Genomic DNA, 17579 nt, shown 5'->3' with positions numbered 1-17579 from the left:
ATCACGATTGACGCAAATACTTGAATCTTCTATTCAAATTTGTTATAATTTAATTCAAGTCTAAATTTTCATAATTGATAGACTATACATAAATTTCACCCTAAAATTTGTTACATTGTTGATATTTTTTTTTACTTTATATGAGAAGTATCTCTTTTAATTAAAGTTTTAGTATTTCCTTGTCCTTCTATTTTGTGCTGTCAATATTTATTTTTATCTAATACATGTGGATACATTTTTACAAATTAATAAGTTTGACTTATGTTAATCTAGTGACTCATCAATCATTTAAGATTTTGAATAACTTATCTTAAATTATATTCTTTAGTCCTTTTTGATAATAATATTTTAGTATAATTGCTCTTTTAATTTTCATATTTGACCACTTTCACCAAAATAACTCTCTTATTTTAACATAAATTTTTTGTTTTTTTTTCTTTACATTTATTTCAGTTTTGATCTCAAATTATAATTTTAACCTATAAAATAATGATTTTAAGCTTAAAAAATGGGACTCATAACTTCAATGTAAATTTGAAGATAAAATCTAATTTTTAGGAAAAAAATCACTATTTTTTAGATTTAAAGTTTTTAAGATAAAAATTATAATTTAGAATCAAAATTGCAACAAGTATTAAAATAGAAGTACTAAAAAATGTAATTTTGAAATAGAGAAATATTTTTGTAAAAATATAATTAAACCTAATATTCTTTTAGCAATGAAATCAAATTTGTGTTGGACTATATATTGTTGTAAAAATTAAGGAATATATTCGTAGAAAGAAAAAGTACTGTAATAACGGGCACTCAAATACTTGATGGGACAAATAGGCGAAATAGGAAAAATACCGAGGAAGGATGCAATGTATGTTTTCTATTTTATTTTTAGGTATTCAATATATGTGATTATTATCCAAACTGCGAAGTACCAAATGACATATCCATAATTGTAAAAAAAGAAAAGACATATCCATAATTGTAAAAAAGAAAAGACATATCCATAATTGTAAAGAAAAAAAAGACATATCCATAATTGTAAAAAGAAAGACATATCCATAATAATCCGTAGAATAAAAACAAATATCAGAAGTGTGGTAGTACTTGTTAAAGGTAAACCAGAAGTGATAATGATTTTTGTTTTAAAAAACAAGTGATCCTAGAGTTGGTAAGTCACCACTACTAACCTAAAATGATTTTCCTAAACATAAAAACCTAAAATGATTGATATAATAACTATTATTTAGTCTAGAGAAAAAATATATACATAATAAGTGTAAATTTAGCATTTACGTGAATAAAAATAAAGTAAATGTTGATTATTTTTAGAAGTTAATTATTAAATTGACATGTGTAAAATTTTCATTGGTCATCCTGTAATCTTAATTTACATAGTAAATTATAGCTAGGTCATTAGATTTTATTCAATTATTTATTGGTTTTAATTGTATTTATAACAACAATGATTAAAATACTAATATGTTCTCCACCCACTCCACACCCAATCTACTATTTCATTATTTTAATTTCCACCACCTCTTTCTCTTCTTCCGTTCACTGTCACTCTTGCCCATTCCAGATATCACAAAGACGAATAAACTATTGAATTTGCAAACCCGTAATTCGAGTTCATAACCTCCTTTTCCTTTCTCTTTAATAAATTAACAATAACATTACATTATTAATACCATTTTCTTCTCTGAAATCAGATACTTCAATTTTCAACTTTAGTTTTGAATCTCAAAGCATTGTTTATTTATCATCTTTCAATTCACAACAACTGTTACGAAATACAGTTTCTTCATTTTCCGTTTCGTTTTTGAACTATTATGCACGAGAGACGAAGATTTTCGTGCGTTCTAATGCCGATCGGAAATTCGCCGGCGATTTGATGGAATCGACGCCGTCGGTGTTTCACTGTTCATCTTTTCATGGCGCTAATGATTCGGCGCTCTTCATGTTTAAATTTAAAGCTTCGATTCGCTGTAGTTGTTTTGGAGGTAAACTTTGCTGGTTCACGAGTTTCCTTTGAATGTTTTTTTTTTTTAGTTTAATTTTACTCTGTTGTTTAGGGTTTAGGTGTTTATCAATAATATTGCTCAACTTTGATTTGGCTCTAATTGGTTCACTGAAGATAGTAACGAGATTATGAAGTCGGTGAATATTTGAAGTTGATATTTATTAACTGTTTTTGATATATTTGTTCTGAAACAGAATTATGAAGGTTGGGGTTTTGTTGTTGTGAGAGCAATGGTTGATTCTAGCTTTGTTTTCTTTTACTTTATATATATTTTTTTATTTTGATGCATGAAAATTTAAATGTAAACAGTTCAACTGGCCTATTTGGTGGCTAGTTTGTTATAGAGCATTCATTGGTGGTTTCTGGGCTGCTTTTTACCATCAAATTTAAATGATTAATTTTTAAATTCTGCTTATCATAGATTTGGCTCTAGTTAGTGGTGGTACTATGGTGAGCTAATTTTAAGGTAAATTTTAATGACCAGGTAAAAGAAAAAAAGATTTGATAACTTCTTGGAAAGATTGGTACAGGTTCTCATGTATTTAATTTCATACCTTATCAAGTTAAGTATTTACATGTTGCTTTGTTTTATTATGGGGAGGGGGATAGAGAAGGTTAGTTTCTCGTGGTCTATTGAATTGAATACATTACATATGTAAATACAGAAACTATGGTTGCTCAAGTTGGATACATACTAAAGTTTTGCTTCATGGTGCAGATCATATTGATATTGGCATTGGTGGAATCCCACACCACAAAGCCCCATGAAGACCAAAATCAATGGGGAGGTTTTGAAAGGAATACAGGGAACATTGCTTCACACTCTTGCATACATGACCAGATTCTTGAACAGAGGAAGCGTCCTGGTCGTAAGGTTTATTCAGTTACCCCACAGGTTTACGAGCCTGGTCTCTTGAAGCCCCTTAAGCATAAAGGTAGGACAATACTTGAAGTGTCAACATCATCAGGGCATCAAAAGGATGCAAAGGAACCTATTAGGATATTTCTAAATTATGATGCTGTTGGCCACTCCCCTGACAGAGACTGTCGAAAAGTTGGTGATATTGTCAAAGTGAGTGTTTAATATATGAGTAAAACAATATTTTGAATGATATTTTTAGTCACAACATTGGTATTCCATATCTCAATTATTTTACTAAAAGTATTTTTATTAACAGCTTGGAGAGCCTCCCACAACTTCTCTTCTTGGTTCCCCTACTTGCAATCCTCATGGTAACCCTCCAATCGTTGGTGATTGTTGGTATAACTGCACTTCTGAAGATATCTCAGGAGAGGACAAAAAGCATCGCCTTCGTAAGGTTAAGTATTTTCTACTTTTAATTTTCTAGGCTGGTAATTTTTTCTGGTGGGAGAGTTATTTGGTGCTGCGTCAGATGCTACAGCTTATTATGCCTCTTTGGGCAGTGCTGTGTTGTTAGAACTTAGAACGATGACAATATTAAATTATTAATCATTCACGTAGAGATTGGATAGAGACAATTAACCTTGATGACTTACTACAGGCATTAGGTCAGACAGCTGACTGGTTTAGGAGAGCATTGGCTGTTGAGCATGTCAAGGGGAACTTGCGGTTAAGTGGATATTCTGCATGTGGACAAGATGGAGGCGTGCAGCTTCCCCGTGGATATATTGATGGTACATTTTATTTGTCGAATTTGCATTCAATGTTGTTTTAAGATTTAAATGTAAGATTTATTCCAATGAATTCAAGATATAACCTTTTTGTTCATCTTTTCCAGAGGGTGTTCCTGATGCCGACTTAGTTCTTTTGGTAACTACAAGACCTACAACTGGAAATACACTGGCATGGGCAGTGGCATGTGAACGGGATCAATGGGGCCGTGCTATAGCTGGTATATTATAGAAACATATGTTCGTTTTGATTTTTTTTTATCCTGCATTTTGGATGTTCACAAATGAAGGCATTTTTATATTTTGCAGGACATGTGAATGTTGCTCCTCGCCATTTGACTGCTGAGGCGGAGACTTTGCTTTCAGCTACTCTAATACACGAGGTTTGTTAGATTTTTTGCTTCTATAAATGAGATTGGAAGCAAGGGTGGCAATTTGTAGGACTTTACATCATATTTGATATTTTTTCAGGTTATGCATGTTCTTGGTTTTGATCCGCACGCCTTTGCTCATTTTAGAGATGAAAGGAAAAGACGGCGTGATCAGGTATAAGCCGCCTTTTGTGCTGTAAGATATATTTCATTTTATGTTTTCACAAGAATTCCTAAATGGATTTTTTTTTAAATAATCATTATAGGTCACTTTCTTAGAAATGAAGTGTTATATACAGGGAAGTTGAGTAAAATTTCATATTGTGTTGGTGGAGACAAACATTTAATTGTTCTGGTGAATGGTATTTCTATACAATTTCTTTGATTTGTTTTTAAAATGTATTGACGAATTATTTATTATAATGAACATACAATCTTTTAGGGGGGACAATAATGAACTAACTGTACAGAAATTTCCTCACGCACTTATTTGAGTGGCACATTTATGTCCATTCTTATTATTTTTAGAAGTATACATTTCGTTTATTCCAATACATATATTAAGATTTTTTCATTTTCATCATTCCTTTCCATGTTAGGCATTTTATTGACACATTTTATAATATTATCATTACTTGTGGCAACTAAAGGTTACCGAGCAAGTAATGGATGAAAAGCTTGGACGGACGGTCAATCGAGTGGTGCTTCCTCGCGTTGTCATGCATTCGCGATATCATTATGCGGTATTTTCTTGTGAACATATGCATGTCATATACTTTCCATGGCATGTTTACTGTTTTCATACCGAAGGTGTTCTTCAAAAAATTCTACAAATGACTAACGAGTGACTTGTTGGGCAGGCATTCTCTGGAAATTTTACTGGTTTAGAACTGGAAGATGGGGGAGGACGCGGCACATCAGGTTTGTCATTCATTATGTCAATTACTTGTCATTAATTTTTTTTTCTTGTTAATAAATTATAATATAAATACTTCCCCCTAAAAAAGATACATCCAGCTTTTTGTTTGTACGAATAGCTATTGTAAGTGCAAAAGGAGGGCGCAAGTATGCATCCCATGATTGTAATACCACAACTGATTCCTTAATTCTGCTTCTTGTATCTTGTTTAAGAAAATCTGCTCAAGTTATGTGAGTTTAATGATATAACTTATAAGCTATATATATGCAAACTAAAAAATTAAACATTAAATTTATTCTGTCCTCTTTCTTGGTAAGATTCTAAACAAAGTATTTGACATTATCTGTTTGATTAAATTCTTGTCCTAGTAATTAAAAATACTCAAAATTCAAACCATGGCAGCTTTTGTTCCTAATTGACACTGGATATGGCTGATCCGAGTTTTGTAAATGACTTGCAGGGTCTCACTGGGAGAAAAGGCTTCTGATGAATGAGATTATGACCGGTTCCGTGGATACAAGATCTGTAGTTTCAAAAATGACTTTGGCTCTCTTAGAAGATAGTGGATGGTACAAAGCCAATTATAGCATGGCAGACCGTCTTGATTGGGGTCGCAACCAAGGTACTGAATTTGTTACCTCCCCTTGCAATAACTGGAAGGGAGCTTACCATTGCAACACAACACAGTTTTCTGGCTGTACATATAACAGAGAGGCAGAGGGATACTGCCCGATCCTAACATATAGTGGAGACCTCCCTCAGTGGGCGCGATATTTTCCACAAGCTAATAAAGGCATGTAAAGTCACGTCTTAATTTCTAATATACAACTCAATGGTAATTCATTCCTTTTTTCTGTTACATTATCTCATGCTAGATTGGTTGTTGTAAATGCTGTTTTGTCAAGACATTGTTAAAACTTCCTGGGAACTGCATTCTGGTTGATGTGTAGCTGCTGTTTTTGTTGTCCCATTGCACATCATAGATTTTTCATGTCAATACTCATTGTGACCATTGTAAGTTTCTTAACACAAAAATGTTGTTTTGATTGAATTTCATTTTCACTGGTTGATGCAGGTGGACAATCCTCATTGGCTGATTATTGCACTTATTTTGTTGCATACTCTGATGGGTCATGTACAGACACTAACAGTGCACGAGCACCTGATAGAATGCTTGGTGAAGTCAGAGGAAGTAACTCTAGGTTAGATTTATAACACAAACTTAGGGCTCGTTTTCCTTGTGAAAATATTTTTTGTTTTCATTTTCTAATACACATGTTCTTTTTCACTTACTAATAAGAAGATGAGAAACTCTTAAAGTCAACCATTGTGATGGAGACAAGATAAAGTGTTAACTAGGGATGATGCATTTCCCGGAGTAAGAAAGTAGTTCTTTTGACATTTTCATTATTTCAGAAAATGCAGACAATTGTTCACTTCAAGAGTCTCTTATCTCCATGTTAGCAACTAGAATAACACATATTTTAGAAAATGAAAATAGAAAATGTTTTCACTAAGTAAACGAGCCTCTATGTTCAAGTATGCTTCACATTTATTTTATGGACAACATGGAAGTTATGAAGTTGCCAACTGTTATTCCTTTTGGATGCAGATGTATGGCCTCATCATTAGTGCGCACAGGATTTGTACGAGGTTCTATGACCCAGGGAAATGGTTGTTATCAGCACAGATGTATAAACAATTCTTTAGAGGTATGGTTTGTAGTGTCAATAATAACAAGTGAAACATTCCCCTAATTTATAATGCTATATTTCATTAGGTTTTGATCTAAAATCTGGCACTGCCTGATTCTCTGAGCTTTGATAACGAGAATTTCCTGAGCTTGCACTATCTTTAATCTGTGAGCAGTATGCACACATCCCATCAACCCCACTCCCTGGAATTAATGTGATGTTTACTCACTCTAATTAATGTGATGTTGTACACTGCATTAGTTCCAGGAAGTAAAGTTGGTTTTTATAAAAAACATATAAGGTTTCTCGACTTTCTTTTTTTGTATGGAAACTTGAGAGCAATAAATATTTTTTTTCCTTGTAATTTTGATAAAGTGAGCCTGTCATGATTATTGTTCCCACTTCTTTTATTGATGTTATTATTTAATAATTTAGATTTTGAAGAAATAATCATATATCTAATTGAGCAACCATATTTGAGTAGGACAATTTCTTCATTTTGATTTGGGCGGCTGCAATCACTACCACCTTTTCCTTTAGCCTGTATTTCCATTGTATACTCAACCTTCACTTCTGTTTCCTTCATCACAAAAATTAGTGAAGCTTCATATTTTCCCTGCAGGTTGCTGTGGACGGTGACTGGAAAGTCTGTCCTCGTGCTGGTGGATCCATTCAGTTCCCTGGATTTAATGGTGAATAATACGGCTATTTTGTCTTTTTTTTTTTTAGTTTTTTGTATGTTGAATTTAAACTCTCAATAATTTGATCGAGACAATTAACTTTTCATCATGTTTTTTTATAGGCGACTTAATTTGCCCTGCATATTCCGAGCTCTGTAACTCTGACCCAGTATCAGTGTCTGGCCAATGTCCCAATTCATGTAATTTCAATGGAGATTGTGTTGATGAAAGATGCCACTGCTTTCTGGGATTTCATGGTCATGATTGCAGTAGACGTGAGCTCTCACCTCCCACTTTTATGCTATAATTTTTGCTTTCATTCACTGTGTTTCATCTGTAAGTTACCTTCAGCAGTGTAGTTTTCACTTTTTCCTTTTCTAAAAGTGTCTTCACTGAACTTCTTTTAGGTTCCTGCCCCAGCAATTGCAATAGCAATGGCATGTGCCTTTCCAATGGGATTTGTGAATGTAAAACTGGCTACACCGGCATTGACTGTTCGACTGGTACACCAATTTTTAAGACTAGATTCTAGATGTTAGCTGCAATATTACTTCTTTGTACAAAGGTCTACATTTTTGGGTTCTGACCTTTTTTTTCTTCCTGTGTGCTTGTTTTGTTCTATTTTGTGTGCTGGGGGTGGGTAATAATTATAATTTCCTTCTTATTTTTCAAGTAGCAGGTTTGTGCCTGGTTAAAGCACTACTAGTTTATTTCTCATATTGTAAATGCTAATTCCAGCAACCTCATGGTTGATTAACCAAGCATTGCATTTAAAGTAATAGGATGTGTTGGGGTGAGCTCTAAAAATGTATCTCAGTATAAATGTTTGAGTACTTGATAATACATCTGAGAGCTGGGGTTCCTTTTGGCTAATTAAGTTCAATCACTTTCATGTGATTGAAGCTTTCTAGTTTATGTATTTCCTCCCAATTTTTCGGATCACATTCACCATAACAAATTAAGTCACCAACAATGGGTTGTGTGTGTAGTGGTGATTGAACTGAGCTCTCATTGGAGGACAAAGGTTGGTGTCCTAGTGGCACCTTTAGTAGTTGTGGGGAGGGCTTAACTGCATTGATCGATGCCTGAAAGGATTAGGTTCACTCACCCCAAGGGATTTGGATCCTCTAAAATGAAAAGTTGGTAAAGTGAGTAAATAAAGGGTTAATATTGTTACTAACAATGAATGGTCATGCATGTGCATATAATATCAATTATTGATTTGTTTATCAATGCTTGAAATTACTTACTTCAGAGGAGCCTAATCCCACCCCAAAGGTGTTGGGAGGATACCCCCACCTGTGAAACTCATAAAAAAAATGAAAGATTGATACAATCTTGTTAAATAATTTTGTAAGTAGGTAAGACATTTATTTGATTGTTGCAGAAACATAATTTGGTTATTGATTGCCCTTTGTACAACATGCAGCTGTGTGTGATGAACAATGCAGCCTTCATGGTGGGGTTTGTGATAATGGAGTTTGTGAATTCCGTTGTTCTGACTATGCCGGATACACGTGCCAGAACAGCTCCATGCTATTATCTAGTCTCTCAGTATGCAAAAATGTACTGGGAAATGATGTATCTGGACAGCATTGTGCACCCAGCGAGCCTAGCATACTACAGCAGTTGGAAGAAGTGGTTGTCATGCCCAACTATAACCGGTTATTCCCTGGGGGGGCTAGGAAGTTATTTAATATATTTGGTAGCACCTATTGTGACGAGGCTGCTAAACGGCTTGCCTGCTGGGTAAGATGTCTTTTCATATTAAAATTATTCTTTTGCTTATTATATATTCTGCAAAAATATTCTTTCTAGTCATGCTCAACCGGAAATTTGTTTTCAATCAAATTTCTGCTGATTTTTCTTCCTATTTCCATTCCTAATTGGTCTCTACATTATCTCACACTACATGTTACGCTTTCTTAAGAATTAAGATAAAAAATAGTATAGCATAAGCCCAACTTTATTGGTTAGATAGATGTTTGTCGACGAGGTTTTTTATTAGTGGTGAAAATATTCCTGGTTTTCAAGTTTCATCATGCCAATCTAACATGAGAGATATACCCTCCTACCATGGTCGAAACTGAGAAAATATGAGACTAGTTCTTATTGAACTGTATGTTATCTAACGTTGTCTAGATATTAGAGCATAGTTGGTAATGTTGCCTATTTGTCTGAAGACTGACTACTTTGGCCCCTAATTTTCAGATCTCAATCCAGAAGTGTGACAAGGATGGAGACAACAGGCTTCGGGTATGCCACTCTGCATGCCAATCTTATAATATAGCATGTGGAGCTTCACTTGACTGCTCTGACCAAACCCTCTTCAGCAGTGAGGGTGAGGGGGAGGGTCAGTGCACTGGCTTCGGGGAGACGAAATTGTCATGGTTTAATCGCATGCGAAGTGGTTTTTCTTTGAGAAGTAGTCCCTTGAAAGGAATATCTGTAAGATATAGGCAGCTTTAACCATCCGCCCCCTCTTTTGAGGATTTTGGCTGTAGTTTTTCGCCTTTAGAATTAGAGGTTGCTTTCTCATCCAAATTGTTTAGGAAAAAATGGATGAGAATGCAGATTTGGCTTTCAAAGAGGAGAGCCTTTTGTAGAGAAAATTGGAAATTTAGGGAAACGGAAAATAGAGGGGAAAGAAGAAAATGGAAAGAAAAAAAAAAGGAAAAAAGAAGAAAAGTTGATATGATATGGTTGTCAAGCTTTGGCCGAAGGTCTTGAAAAGTTAAAAAAGAAAAAAGCTCTGCTTCATTATAATGTCCTTATATATCACTTGATCTCTTATTTTGCCATTTTTTGGGTAACATTTTTTTTAGGAGTCATGATAACAAATGTTAAGGAAACCAAAAAAGTAATAACAAACAAAATTTGAGTGGAAAATTTCAACTTTTACAATTCCAAAGTATCAAATACACAATTTTCAAAAGTTTATTTCCACATCTAGATTCTTAGGGCATTTACTAACTTTCTCTTTCTATAAAAAATATATCCATGGTGAAAAATGCATTCAACCATGATGTGAAAATTGAACAACAAATATAAATTATTTTTTGAAATTCAGCATGTTATCCTAAAAAGATTAAAATATTTTAAAAATGCAATCTTTGGAATGAAAATTGAAATTATTTAGTTAACAATTTTTAAATTAGTGAAATTATTTTAGGAGTTTCATGGGTATGTATGAACTAGTTTTATCTGTAACCATGTCCTTTAAAATCTTCGTATTCATCACTCAAACCTCCCTTATGTAACCAAAAGAAAATGGAATACAATATAATTTAATTTAGTTAATCATAATCGGCTGATATTTATTACAATTTGATTTATATAACATTACAATAATGTAAATAATAGTTTGTGATTGGTTGAAGTTAAAAATGAATCAAAATTATCGGGAGCAATCACAAAACTGATAACACATTAACATAGTGCAAGCAAGCACTAACAAATTATTCACTCAGTTACTTCTATCATAAATTATTTACATGCACAAGTAACAAGCAAACCACTATTAAAAAATCACCAACCATATAATAAATGATAATGAAAAAAAAAGAAAAAAAAGCAAATGAAACGAAACCATGAATCCGGTGACTAGGATGAAGCAGTTGGACAAAAAGTGATATGATAATCGGAACCAGAACATGTGCAAGTGCTTGAAGCGTCATCGTAAGCATAACTGTACGCAGAAGGACACGCACTCTTAAACATCTCCGAATACTTCGTCGGACTACAACTCTGCGGACTCGAATGTTCGCCGGTGCAGCAAAACTCCGCCGTATTAAACGCCGCACACGCACTCTTACACGCCACCACCGAACCCCCTTCCTCCGTTACCTGCAATTCCGCCGGACAGTTACCATTCAAATCCGCAACACACCCCGCATACTGACAATCACCGGTTCCTCCGGTTGCCCTTATCCCCATCCCAACATTGTAACCGTCCACCAAACTCACATCATAGAAATCTTTGTCTTCGTTTCCGCTTCCGATCGTAAACTCCGCCAACGTCACCGGCGGGGTACCTCCCCCGTTGCAATTCATTCCTCCGGCGCAGTCTCCGGTGATGCAATTCCCGTTACCGGCACCGTCGAAGTTGCAGCCGGTTCGACCCCAGAATCGTCCTGACCATCCCGACGCAGCGGTGAGCTGAACAGATGATCCCGGCGGCAGGGAAAATCCTCCGTCGCCGAGGAGAGCAGCGCCATTGCCGGAAAGTGTTCCCGGCCAGATTGTGTTGTTGCAATGGTTTTCTATTGTAAACACTGTCCCCAAAGCTACATTACCTGCAAAACAATACTAATAGTTAACATAAAAACTGAAATTATTTACACAAAAAATAAAATTTAAGTGCATCTTTTGTTTTGTTGTGTGATTTATAGCTTATTCAAAATCACAATGACTTAGTATAATTTTGTAAATGTCAATGTAAAACCAAACACGCATTAAGACATCAAATGTAAATTAAGTGTTTTTTGTTCACCTAGTAGAAGCGGTAAAAGGAAGAGGAGTTGAGATATTTTTGAGTTAGTAGAAAGTGCCATGAGTTTTGTGAATGTGTCTTTACCCTTCTATGATATTTTTGAAGATTTGGATGAGAGGGTATTAAACAGTGTTGAACTTGTAACTGAATTGGTGACGGGTTTGATTTTTGGGGCGAAATTATTTACATAAATATATAGTAGTTGGGTCTATATTTTGGGAGCAGTTTAAGATTGTGGGTCATCTTGGGGTGGGACGTGCAAACGTTTCAAAACTACCAATCTTTGAAAGGCCTTAACTGTGTGAACCTTTTTAGAATGTGAAATTGATTTGAAAATCTCCATGCTTTTGTGTCACTTTGTCACTGTACGTGTAATTGTATTTTGATAGCTAAAATTAAGTTTATTTTTTGAAATAAATAAAAAATAATAATAATAAAGAAATTCTTAAGTTGCCTATCACAGTTCACAATCTCTGTCCTGTGTCCCCGAAAAAGAAACATAGAAGAGAAATGAAAAAAATAAGGTGGAGTAAGATATGTGGTACACTTAAAAAGCACACTAGCCCACTATAGCATGTTTGGAAATATGGTAGAATCACGTCCAATTGTTTCACTGTGGAAAGTGGAAACTATATAAACGTGCCTCCATATGTTTTCAACGCGGGTCCAAACACAGAATTACACCGTTCAAATTTTGAGTTTGTATTTTAAGATTGATGATAATAAAATCTGTTTAAAATTTAGACCGTATGATTTCAATCGAACGATCACAAATATCCTCTTAACCGTAATATTATATCTAGTTTTGACTTGAGGCAACTCAATTTGGAGTCGATACAAACTATGTTGGACTAACCTGTTTTAAGAGCTATAGTCCAAACCAATTTTAGCCCGTTAAGTGATAACAAACAAAAAAAGCTAAAGGCAAAGAAAAATGTGAATGTGTGCCCAATTTGGATGAGTCGTGAGAAGCTTCTCCTTCTTGAAGGCTGATTAGCAGTGATGGATCAAGGTTTCGCATTGTAGGCCCTAACCTTTATTAGCTCTGATGGAATTCAATACAATAACTCAAAGTAATTTAATGAAGAACATAGAAAAATCAATATCTTGTGCAAACTTATAAGTATTTAGAATAAAGTTCTATTTCAGTCTCTTAGAAATTTTGAGAAATATTATTTAATTTTTGAGAAAAATAAAAATATTTTTTAGTCCATAAGAATAATAAATTGAGTCAAATTAGTCCTTAAGAAGTTTTAAAAGTTCTTAAAAAATAATAAAACTCCTCAAATTAAAAATACATTTTAGTCTCTAAAAAAAATAAACTGGAACAATTTAGTTCTTCGTTCAATTTAAGAAAAAATAAATCTTACTATTATTTCATCTAGAGAAACTACAAGTTTAATACATAAACTATTTTAATTTCATAATGTTTTGTCGTCTCTATCGTTTGTTTCAGAAGCGGCATTTTCTTCTTTATTCTCACATTTTTCTTCTTTGCCCTTGCGTTTCTGAAAGTATGTTATTGTTCTTCATGCTCGCATTTTTGAATGTGTGATTTAATGTATTGTTCATGAAGGATATCGTTGTGGTTTAAATTGGATATTATTGACATTGTATTGCGGCCTAAAATTTTGAGTGTTTCTCGAATTCAATAGAATCGCCACTAAAGTTTATTTTAAAATAGAGAAAATATTAGGAAATCCTTTAAAAAAAATTTAAAAAAATGGTATTTCAAACCAATTTTTGGGTTCATAAGTCGATTATGCATAGAAAATATATTAGCACCCTACCATATCCGTTAGAATACGATTAACTATAATTAATTGTACAAAAATTAATGTTAACTCATTAATTTTTTTAATGTAAATATAATCTTTTTTTTAAAATAATATAGAGATAAAAGTGTATTTAAAATATAAAGATTTATTATTATGTTTGACAAGAGTGCGATCTTGCTTCTACGTATCTCCCGGTGCGATGGAGAAATCAAAGCTACGTAGTTATTGGATAAGAAATACAAATGTGTTTAGTGCTTTTAAAGAAAATGTGTTTCGTTACTCATTAAATAAAAGTTATTTTGACGAAAGAAAATGAGTTTATTTAATTTGAATAATTATTTTAAAATACAGATATTAAGACTACTCCTTTGTACAACTCGCGTCTCGAAAATTCAAGGATTAAAAAGATGTCTTATCTAATTAATCCGTTTAAAAATAGTTTTATTATTTTGGTTATAAAAATGAGCTTTAAATCCTCAAGTTGTACCACTTGTGTTATAACCATTCAAAAATTAATAAAATGTCACATCAAATTAATCATTTTAAAATAATTTTGTATAATTATTAATTTATTAAAAATAAAAATACATTTTAGAACTATCATGATATAACAACTATGTCTACCTATAACTTAGAAGCAAGATTATATTTGACTTTTATTTTTGGCAAGATTTTTTTATAAAATTTAATAATTTCATAAACAGTCAACGCAAGCTCTCTGGTAAAAAAAAAAAAACTGAAGTCATTACAGCTTGTTCTGCGTAAAGAAAAAAAAAAGAAACGGAATTTAACCGGCCGATATCTACGTGAAAGTTTATTCTGCCTAGATAAAAGAGAATACATAACTCCGACTACATACACCTATCTCTATCATTCAAGAATTCCAATACATCATTTTAACAGTAAATCTCTCAACTTAAAACAAATGGTGATGGTTAGTGGTGATAGTTGAGTCGTGAAAAAACGATACTCTATTTTTTTCTCTTTTAATTTTAAAATATATAGTTTTGAGAATATAGTTGAGTTATTGTTTCTTCTCTATTCAACTTCATTCTTTTTCTAGAAACTATTCTTTTGTTCATAACTTTTTATCAAGAAAAATCTCTATTTTCTTTTTATTCTCTGTTTTTACTTTTTCAGCCAAAATTTCTACTTCGTCTTCTCTTCCTCCTATCTCATAATGTTTTTGTCTCAATTTATAAACTAAAACGATGGATGTGTATGTCCGTGAGATAAAATTAAGATTTGAGTTTTTTATTATTTTACAACAAACCTCTAGCAATCTTAGATAATTAGTGAAAAAAATGGTTCACTTTTTTTATTGAATGCATTAGTAGTAAAAATAATAATATTATTAAGTTAAAAATTAAAAAAGTAAATAAATAAATAGGAGAGTGAGACATTGTTGCATGTAGGAAATTCTTTGAAGTTGTTTGCAGCAATGAGTTTAGACAAAAGAGATGTTTTTCTTGCTGGTTAGAAGGAAAAAAAGCGAACGTGTAAAGAAAAAAATATATTTTCTTTGTTTTTTTCTTTGTTTATTTATTTATTTATTTTATTTTTTGTTAAAGTAATGGGAATATCTACGTAAATTTATAGACTCAAAATTAAATTAGATTAATTAAATGAATTTTTTTTAGATTTTATAATAATAATTGTAAAATATTTATTAAATATATTATTTTTTTTATTTTTAATTATTTGGACAAAATGTGGTACTACACGTTGTTTTCTAAATTATATTATAGTTTTCATTTAATTATTGTCAAAGACTTAATTATCTACTTTTAATTATTGTCAATCACCTAATTATTTTTTTTTTAATAGAAATTAAATATGGAAGAATAAAAGTTGATGAATCCGTATTCTAACTCAATTTTCTAATTGTGTCCACATAAAAATTAATTTGATCTGGTTTATTTTTTTAAAACTAAAAAAAAATATTTTTCTCAAAAACTAAAATGATCTTTAAGAATTTATCGAAAACAAAAATAATTTTTTCTTGAAAATATTTATTTGAAAGACGGAGATGTTGACTTTTACATGAATTATATTATAGCAGCCCATTTCTTCTCTTGGTTAGGACTAACTACTTCTAGAAGCATAAGATTTGAGAAAAGTCAAATTAATCAAAATATTTCAGTAACGATTTATGTTATTATAGTTATGATGTAATATACATTTTTGTTTTGCATACTACCTAATACATAATTAAACATTTCCATCCAAAAATTTGGAAGTCAACAATTTACAAGGTCTTTATCCTTACATAGTATTACACTACATTGAATAAAATTAATTTCAAAAAGAAGACTGTAAACCTAAATAAATGAAAATTTTAGAAACCATCAATTTACAAGTTATGTAACTTTACAGTATCATTACATTTTCTTGCATTAATTTACAAAAAAAAAATGTGGACCTAAATAAATTAAAGGAGGAAATTATGGGGGAATAAAAGGAGGGTAGCATTCATAATGCCTCTTCAATACTCAAATAATAAACTTGACTATATTGATTGTCAAAGTTATATGTCTTTGACTTGGCATTTTTATCATGTGTTTGAACTCAATTTTTTAAAAATTGAGCCGACGAAGAGTTATAATTCAACTACTCTAAATCGTTTAAACCAAAATAAAATCGTAATCGAACTATTCATTGACTCAAGATTTAATCGGTTGAACCGTTCCGTCCTCGCGTTTGGAAGAAGAGGTACCCATGACATCCTTCTTCTGCCATTGTGTATCGACATAGGACTTCAAAAAATGCAAAAGAATTAAAACATTCAACATAGAATTAAAAACCCATGCTCCAATTCCATTACACCCTCCTCTAGAGTAATGCAACATAAGTACTCCAACATGACACGCCAAATTGCAACCAAACAACACCATATGGAAATTCCCTGAAAAATGAAATGTCTTACTAGGTAACCCAATTTGTATCCAAAATCGATGTCCATAAACCACCGAACAAACCAACGTAGAGAACAATATAGCCAGCACTTGAAGTGATTGTGAAAACTCAAGCCACAAAAAAGACATTATTAAAAAAATCGAGTTGTTAAATAATCTAAAAACCGACAATTTTCTTTCACGCAAAACGACAAAGAATGTCCGAAACATGTGAATGTAACGAGAGAGGTAAAAAGCATATGACCAAAAAAAGACACGGCCAGAGGGACGAATACCTAAAGGAAAACAAAGTAACCATTCAAACGGTGTGGTTCGGGTTCGTTGCCAAAGCCAACGAGTGTCCCGAACCTCAGCTTCGGCGGAGAAAAACATGCCGATGAATATTGTTACGGAGATTAACGACATGGAGAGACTGTGAATTGCGGGAAGTAGGCCCAACGGAACGGGACGCTTCCAACGACATAGTTTGAGGATGACGTGGATTGTTACTGCGGTTGCGATGTAAAAAAAGATAGCTGAGATGAGAAACCACCACGTGGAGCCCCATGATTGGGTAGGACTCCACCTGAAAGATACAATCGATGGGTGCTCTAGCAGCCAATATTTCAGGTTCTCCCTTATGAACTCGATCATTGAAGATGTTTGTGACTTCGTGTAAATTTCTTGCATTGTGTTGTAATATAATTAAGAAACAATTTGGAGGTTGCTTAGATGAATATATAAGAGTGGAATTTGGATTAATATAAATTGGACCACCAAAGTTGAATTTGGTTGTATATACCAAGACTTTAGTTATATTTATATTTCTTGTGCAATTCATTTTCATTGCCTTTGAATTTTCTTTAGGATTATATTCTAGAATGATATGATGATGATGATGATAGAAGTACAAGAAGACATTCCACAAAGCTGTTCAAACTCAAAGCGTTCGTGTTACGGTTTCTATTTCATTTGTTTATTTCCTAATAATGCTTTGGTCACCGTCACGTTGATAAAGAGATTAAATGATATTTAAATCGAATATGCAACAAAATTCAAACCCAAGGTCCAACGTTGACCT

General features: G+C 32.7%; 3 protein-coding genes across 4 annotated transcripts; 1 reads left to right on the top strand and 2 right to left on the bottom strand.

Annotated features, from left to right (window-relative positions):
- The first annotated feature begins 1491 nt into the window (after positions 1–1491).
- LOC101510815 (uncharacterized) lies at positions 1492–10135 on the top strand. Of its 2 annotated transcripts, none has more exons than XM_004500983.4 (17): positions 1492–1997; positions 2736–3089; positions 3196–3336; positions 3541–3673; positions 3778–3891; positions 3980–4053; positions 4142–4216; positions 4692–4784; positions 4902–4962; positions 5421–5753; positions 6036–6162; positions 6573–6672; positions 7277–7346; positions 7457–7609; positions 7742–7837; positions 8764–9083; positions 9546–10135. In XM_004500983.4, the coding sequence occupies exons 1-17, from the start codon at positions 1929–1931 to the stop codon at positions 9801–9803; spliced, it is 2571 nt and encodes an 856-aa protein (XP_004501040.1). In that variant the 5' UTR covers positions 1492–1928; the 3' UTR covers positions 9804–10135. The 2 variants fall into 2 exon arrangements, with proteins under 2 accessions (XP_004501040.1, XP_012571479.1); XM_012716025.3 differs by lacking the exon at positions 1492–1997 and adding an exon at positions 2596–2631.
- A 569-nt stretch (positions 10136–10704) lies between these two features.
- On the bottom strand, positions 10705–12015 carry LOC101511345 (pathogenesis-related thaumatin-like protein 3.5). The gene is made up of 2 exons (XM_004500985.4): positions 11827–12015; positions 10705–11629 (listed from the first exon to the last, which is right to left on the bottom strand). The coding sequence occupies exons 1-2, from the start codon at positions 11885–11887 to the stop codon at positions 10938–10940; spliced, it is 753 nt and encodes a 250-aa protein (XP_004501042.1). The 5' UTR covers positions 11888–12015; the 3' UTR covers positions 10705–10937.
- Positions 12016–15930: 3915 nt separating this feature from the next.
- On the bottom strand, positions 15931–17294 carry LOC101511672 (fatty acid elongase 3-like). The gene is made up of 2 exons (XM_027334471.2): positions 16795–17294; positions 15931–16509 (listed from the first exon to the last, which is right to left on the bottom strand). Exons 1-2 carry the CDS (start codon positions 17186–17188, stop codon positions 16268–16270), a joined length of 636 nt encoding a protein of 211 aa, XP_027190272.1. The 5' UTR covers positions 17189–17294; the 3' UTR covers positions 15931–16267.
- Between the last annotated feature and the right edge of the window lie 285 nt (positions 17295–17579).

Source organism: Cicer arietinum, chromosome 5, assembly GCF_000331145.2.
Source record: "Cicer arietinum cultivar CDC Frontier isolate Library 1 chromosome 5, Cicar.CDCFrontier_v2.0, whole genome shotgun sequence".
NCBI classification, from domain to species: Eukaryota; Viridiplantae; Streptophyta; class Magnoliopsida; order Fabales; family Fabaceae; genus Cicer; species Cicer arietinum.
This window is presented reverse-complemented; position numbering and strand designations above follow the sequence as displayed.

Bases quoted from the DNA above. Each gene is read 5' to 3' on its own strand.
- LOC101510815 (XM_004500983.4), top strand. From the start codon at position 1,929: ATGGCGCTAATGATTCGGCGCTCTTCATGTTTAAATTTAAAGCTTCGA. The intron at 3,337-3,540 runs GTTAAGTATTTT...GACTTACTACAG, and splicing joins AAAAGCATCGCCTTCGTAAG to GCATTAGGTCAGACAGCTGA. The intron at 7,347-7,456 runs GTGAATAATACG...GTTTTTTTATAG, and splicing joins TCAGTTCCCTGGATTTAATG to GCGACTTAATTTGCCCTGCA.
- LOC101511345 (XM_004500985.4), bottom strand. From the start codon at position 11,887: ATGGCACTTTCTACTAACTCAAAAATATCTCAACTCCTCTTCCTTTTA. The intron at 11,630-11,826 runs GTGAACAAAAAA...ATTGTTTTGCAG, and splicing joins CCTTTTACCGCTTCTACTAG to GTAATGTAGCTTTGGGGACA.
- LOC101511672 (XM_027334471.2), bottom strand. From the start codon at position 17,188: ATGCAAGAAATTTACACGAAGTCACAAACATCTTCAATGATCGAGTTC. The intron at 16,510-16,794 runs GTATTCGTCCCT...TTCATTTTTCAG, and splicing joins GTTACTTTGTTTTCCTTTAG to GGAATTTCCATATGGTGTTG.